The sequence below is a fragment of the Epargyreus clarus genome, unplaced genomic scaffold (genome assembly GCF_041222505.1).
Source record: "Epargyreus clarus isolate Ecla_fem2 unplaced genomic scaffold, WU_Ecla_fem_2.2 ptg000027l, whole genome shotgun sequence".
Lineage (NCBI taxonomy): Eukaryota > Metazoa > Arthropoda > Insecta > Lepidoptera > Hesperiidae > Epargyreus > Epargyreus clarus.
Window position 1 is genome coordinate 12,323,417 of NW_027332234.1, and position 7,040 is coordinate 12,330,456.

The window sequence follows — 7,040 nt, forward strand, 5'->3', positions numbered from 1 at the left end:
AAGAACCTCCGCTGTTCCTTTGCCGCTGTTTCCTTCAAGTTTATGGGAACAGGATATGTGTAATAATACTTTGAGTAATATTTGAAATGTAAAATAATATAGATTTGGTTCAATTATCTATAGGTTAGATTATTTATTCACTTTATATTATTATAATACTAATATGACGACACATTCCGGTCGTTACTATAAGTCAATACGCAACATAGGAATAACAAGAAGCACATTGTATTATTTTTCTTTTATTTTAATGTTTCGTTTTCCTAATTTTATCTCACTATTTGTTCAACTAACATGGGTACACTACTGATGTTAAAATGGGCTACTAATTTCGGTGTTGGCAATCTCCAATATTTTTTAATATTTTTCTATGTCTCAAAGGAGATTATTCTTACAGGTACGCCTGTAAAGCCCAAGGGAAATTAAGAAATTCTTTTCTCTATTTATTTCTAGTATTTTTAGTAGATTTGTTGTATGTGTAACTACAACTCGGTATTATTAACTTGTGATCTTGTATTTTTATATAGAGTTTTCAGTAAATTTAGTAGGTGCCCTCTATGTTCCTAGAGAAATAATTTTATATTAAATTGTGTAATTGGATATTTAAATCTCGTTTGTAATAGATTTTAATACAAATTCCGGAGTCGTCTACTTAATATAGTACTTAATTAGAGGGAATATGAAATAGATTACAGTGGTTTCGGGTCAGATGTATGTACCAAATTACAGCAAATATTGTGATAGAAATAAATTACGTTTTTTAATTATTTGTTATTGTTTCATTTTTAGTTGTAGAGCACCTGTGCATGGTATGAGCGCACATCAATGTTGCCAGGTACGCATTTTATTGCTGCATGGTTGGGTTGCCACGCTCAATTTAAATGTTTTCTGGTTATTATTCCTTGCTTATTGGAAAGCCAAATTGTTATCAACATTGCATGATGCACTTCTTTATCTGTAAATAAAATAGCACATTGTTTATAACAATTAATTTGAAAGTATAACGGGGCAAGAATTAAAATTCTTAAAGATCTCTATTTTATTTAAATAACCCTGCAAAATTTAATTTGTATCAGAAAGCATATTAAAAATATAAATTTGTATCATATGGCGAAACATCAATCTCATTTCATTAATATATTTTTCATGAATCTGTCAGTACATAAAAATCCTTAATTTGATGAAATAGTGTTCAATTTCTTTGAATACTTGTTTTTATACCTTATGAGCTGTTATTATGTTTTCAACGTGAAAATGAAAAAAATATTTTAGAACAGTCAAGTTTGAGGCTCTTTACGTGTTATATTATTATTCAAAATTATAAATACAGACAAATTTTGGTATTGAAAAAAGAGTTTTATATACATTTCGCTCATTAATATAAATTATATAATAATAAACTAATATGTATTCGTGTTATAACTATAAATATGGTCCAATATACAAAAAATGAATAAAATAATTTCCATTCTGTTTTGCTTATGAAGGAGCTTCTGAGCGCAAATCACAACGATGTAAGAATTTGTTTTATATATACATAATGTAGTAGCACTTGATAACTATAGGTAGTTCGAAACAGTAGACATACACTCAGACAGTCACGTAGTTCCATCAACTAAAGTATAAGAGATAAATAAAACACTATTTCACCCATTTTTGTTACGATGAAAAAATGTTGAAAACTTTTTAAATGATATAGGTATTCTAAAGAGTTGGATTCATTTTTAATGAGACAAAGATTATTATCTATTGAATCAAAAATATTTATAATCTTGTAAATAGATACTCTAAAAGTATGTATTGTAAATTCCTGATTTATTAAAAAAGTTCTTACTATTCAGTGTTCATCCCTATGTTAATTGATATGCACATACTTCTTCATTTATGGCGGTTAATATTATACCAGCGTCATAGATGTAGATGTTTTGTCCATTAGTATACACACATTGATGATAGAATGGGACAAAATATCCAATTATAGCTTTCTTGCTAATTAACGTTTATAACTAGGAGAGTATACACTATACAGCTGATTATGTCCTACGTAGGTTGTGACAACTTAAAAGCACATTTTAATCAATGATTTTTTTCTGAGTGAATCTTATCATTCGCACTTTTATTGGCGTTAAGGAGACAAGTCACTATAAATACTTCTACAATATACAAATTATTATTTATGTACAAATAAAATGAAATAACCTTGTGTGACTCTTTTTAACCTTCTTGCTTGCTTTTGAGTTCTTTTTTTGACTCCTTGCATGATTTCTCAATCTCTTAGCTTTCCCGCGTGATGGCTTTTTATGTTTTATATCAGTAAATGGAAATATATTATGGGTGTCCGCCATGCAATAGCCATTAATAATCTGTACATATGGGCTTGTGAAATGACAGTTATTTTTAAATAGATAATACACAGTTGCTTCAATTTTATTTATTTGTATACATTCAAAGATGTACACATTCTGACTAGTAAAACAAAAAGTAACTAATAGTTTGTTATGCTTATTTAGCGCAAGGGGAATTCTTCCATTTTACACTATTATATAATTTTGGTGTGGAATGTCAAAGTGACAGATGTCACATGGGTAATTTGGCAGTGCAGGCGCTATCTACCCAAACACGCCAGCACGCAGTGGGAAAAGGATGTTTCAATAAATAACGTATTAAAAATCATGTTCGCGTTACCCTTTCACAAAGAGAGAGGAAAATAAATCCGCCATTTTGGAATACAATATTTATTGAAACAAATTATAAATGACCATAACACCGTACTGCCTTAGTGCACTAATTAGAGGCTTGAAGATGATTTACCTTTATAGACATTATGGTTGATTAGTTAATTTACTTTTTATTATATTTTTTAACTTAATTATCTGTCATTTTAAGTAGTTCATAATACAGGATTTCTTAATATAATAGAACTAGACCTTTGAAGTTATGCACTGCAATTGTTTCGATTTGAGTAGTTGGTAATGACCCCACAAAAATCAACATTCATCAAACATCAAACATGTCTAAACGGCATAAGCCTATTTCTATAATATGGTGGGAATTCATAAAATAATGGGTTGAAAATGTGCTCTGGGACATACACCCTTTGTGACACCTTACTTATTTGAGTATAGAAATAATTTATTTGGTTTTACCTAAATACACGGTGATACAATATGATAAGATCTGGCGTATAACTTATACAAAGCATTCCAACTTAGTCTTCAGGCTTAGGGATGACTATAACCGGATTGGTTGGCCTCATGCTTCTTATCCTATCTGGGGTTGATTACAGATGTCCATTGTCGACTGTGATCGTTACCATTAGGTGGACTGCATGCTAATTCCCTACTCCAATGTTCTATAACTTGATAATTTGCAAGGCATTGGAGATGCGTGATGGCTGAATATCTGTAAAGAGACTACACTTGATGTTATGTGCAGGCATAACCCGACGAAGGGGACGCTGGCGAGTGGTGTCAGGACGGGTGCACACCTACGGCAGTCTAGACACGGCGCCAGAGCCCCAGGCCGCCACCAGCGGCTTCACCAACGAAATGTGAACGAACTGTTGCCGAACACGTTAATGATCGTGAAGTGTTGAAGGAGGTTCTTGAGCCCATCGTCTGTTAGGCTGTGTACGCACGGGCGGTTAGTACCGACGGATTAATTATCGCTGCGTTTGTGCTAATGCAAAAGGTCTGCTCTACGCACCTAATTAACGGTTTAATTAATTACCCACGATTGTCTCAAAATTATTCTAATTACTACGTTATGTACGAGTATAGATAGGGTAAGGGTTTCTGAACTTTAATAGTAACATTTTTTAAATTAAGGTTATAAAAGAACATCGTATTTTTATGAATATAGAAGGACTGTATTGAACTTTCCTACGCGTTTATTTGTAATCAATCTAATGTCAGTTTTTAAAAGGACAATCACTTGATATTAGCCTTTTGCTATAATTCGTTTATATTTTAAAAACAGTTCGTGCGTGCAGAGCCTTAGGTAATTGTAAATACTAAGGTAAAATACATGTCGATTGCATACTATTTAATGACTAACATTCTTATGGATTTGAGGACCTCCTGCGATGTTTTGAGTCAATAGGACTTCAGGTCTTGTGTGGTGGAATTTCGCGACCACATCGAATGGTCCGCGAGTAGTGTAATAATATCATAATTTTATATACTTAAATAGTTACATAATTCATGGGAGTTTAAAAGATTGTTGTATAAGATGTGCTTAGTGGAGACCAAACGCCGATAACGTGTGTATCGTGGTATATTATACGAGCAGGTACAATTAATAAGCGTTTGTACAAAATAAATACTTTATTAAGTAATCTTAATAGAAGTTTTATAAACGCAAATTAAATTTGTGCTGTTTATCCTTGCATTAGCTAATTAGTAATTAGTGTTTCCAAAGAAAATATATAGCCTTATGACTGTTTAGCAATGTTTTAAAAATTGTAAAATTTTAAAACTAAAGTTCTAAATTGGCCTAAGGTTTTATTTATTTCGTTAACGCTATGATAAATAGTATTGTTTTGAAGGTGTTATAATTCTTCGTGAATCAACTGCGGCGTTGCAACCGCCACACCTGTTTCTGCCTTATAACAGTGGTACAAAATCTGTGTACTAGTTTGGTAAAAGTAATAAGAGATACTCCGAGGCAGTAACGCATTTCATGGACTACATGGGATTCATGTTATATGATGAGCTAGCTAAGATGGGACTTTATACCCACCGGTCTCTCATAATGCCGCGTCTGCGTTTAGTTAGGTACCTATATTTGGAGTTGATTATAGATGCCCATAGGCGGTAAAATATCAGATGGACTACGTAAAACAAAATTGAAAAAATAAAAATAAAAACATATTTGGCCTAATCATTTACGTTTGTGGAATACTTTTTCGGAAAAGTGACTAATTCAAAGAGTATAATTAAATAATCAATCAATCAAGTTACCACGGAATCTTGATTACAAACTTTTTATTTTAAATAAATTTAAACAAATAAATGCTTTTTATTAGTGAATGTGTAGCCTTTAGCTGCTTATATTAACGTAAAATTAATGAAAGATGTAACTTAAATATTAATAACTATTTAATAATTAACTTTATTCACATAAGAATTAAAATAATAATTATAGTAACCAAACAAACATTTGATTTATCGAATCTGTGATCAATTTTGTATCAAATATAATTTTATAATAATTAATATAATCTGTTATAATGCAAAATGCTGATAATATTAATAAAAGTTGGAAAAAACTATATATAGTCATTCGATTTATTAAAAATTTTGTGCATACACAATGCTATGATTTGAAGGCATCCTTTTGAGGTAAAATAACACTGACTTATAATATTTAAATTAATACTTTTATTCATTAATTTCAATTTAGTTTACAAAGTGGGTAAAGTTATGATGATGACATGGAACTGGCAATGGACAACGCTCTGCGTTACAGAATTGATTTTTTTAGTGAAAGATAAATGTTTTATTACTAAGTGATGATCACTTATTGGATCAATCAAAGAATATAATAATTAAATGAGTTTTTTATGCAGAACTAAAGGTAAAAATTGCAACTACGAATTGGCTATTGAATACCTAGGCCTCATATGAGAATTTAGTTAGTTTTAAAAATTAATGAGAAGATGGAAAGTTTCCAGTATTTGCGAGTAAGTACCATCACGTTTATTTTATAATTCATATGAATATTTTGTAGCAGCAGTGTGGCGTTGATGTGTTCTATTCAGGGGCTGTGATCAACTTATCGTAAAAAATATTATTTCAACTTGATAACAGGTGTCCATGAAGACAGTGGTCACTTAATGTCCGATGTTTGCATGTTGCATTATATTTCGTTGAATCATCTGAACGTAGCCTTTTCTTTGAAAAGTTCCATTGCCTGCTCTTAGGTTTGATGTTCTATCACGCAGGTTTGTGTTCGCATGTGATTCTGGTCCGCACTCCGCATGCGTGTTACTTGCATCCTAATTCCCATGTTCATATTTGTTATGCAAGCCGCACGCACGCATGCGGGACTGGAAGATACTACAGCCCGTTCATCCACGCATGCGGGCAGACACGGACGCGGGCTTAAACCCGCGTTATAATAAAACCTTAATAGATTGTCCTTCAATTAGCGTAGTATAGTCCGTGCCAAACTGCTAATACGCTTTGAATATAGAAACGAGTCGTGTCGAATAGCCATTTTAGATATTAGCGGGACGAATACAGTGCGGGACCCCGCAAGGCACCTTTCCGCTGCCCGCTCCTACTACTCTTTCGCCTACCGGTACATAGCTGCCTAGTTAGTATGGCCTTACGTTTCTACGGAATATATGCTTGATATTGTGCGCAACAACTTCAGACCGGACTAGCAGTTTGGTGCGGACTATACTAGTGCTCCCTCTATTAGTCTCCTAGCATTAGCAACGTGGTGTGGAATATCTCTAATAAAACCATTGCTTAAGCTACGACAAGGAGATGAGTCTAGAGTTACTAGAAATGTTGTAAATTTTGCTTCCATTATTTTCGTAGAAGTAAGGTAGGTATCGATGGTTTTATATATCTAACATAACTATTATATGTATAAATATATTTTTAGTACAATACTAACCGGTATAGGTAATTATTTTATATAATTTGACTTTACCAAAAACATACATTAATTTTAACCCAATAAGTTGTACTTCAATGATTATTAAATTTTAGTTAAAGTATTATCGATAGTAACGAAATAAGACGTTATTTCAAATTATGTATCTCAATGTTCCACATTATATTGTTGTTGTATTGTTAGTATTTTTATAAAAATAGTAAGTCCCAACCATAATTGTTTTAAACGAAATTATCCATGCATGCCATGCAATTCCATGCATTGGATTTATCTAGCATGTAGTCCAATGGTTTTTGAGTTACGTTGAGGTATTCATTTAGCTTTAAATTCACAGGTTTTCTTTGCATGTGCCTTCAAAACGTCAATTGTTGGGTAGGCGTAGACATAGAAGTTATGTAATTATTATTATGAAT

At 32.1% G+C, this 7,040-nt stretch overlaps 1 protein-coding gene across 4 annotated transcripts in view; it reads left to right on the forward strand.

Moving 5' to 3' along the window:
- The window catches only part of Npc1a (Niemann-Pick type C-1a), a 68,288-nt gene extending 63,743 nt beyond the window's left edge, over positions 1 to 4,545 (forward strand). For 2 of the 4 annotated variants that reach the window (XM_073088722.1, XM_073088720.1), the window contains one exon: positions 3,436 to 4,545. In XM_073088722.1, the coding sequence (XP_072944823.1) occupies positions 3,436 to 3,441 (6 nt within the window). In that variant the 3' untranslated portion in view covers positions 3,442 to 4,545. Of the gene's footprint in view, positions 1 to 397; positions 768 to 789; positions 836 to 3,435 lie in introns of those variants that run through there. The other 2 variants (XM_073088723.1, XM_073088721.1) reach the window with 2 other exon arrangements.
- The last annotated feature ends 2,495 nt before the right edge of the window (positions 4,546 to 7,040 follow it).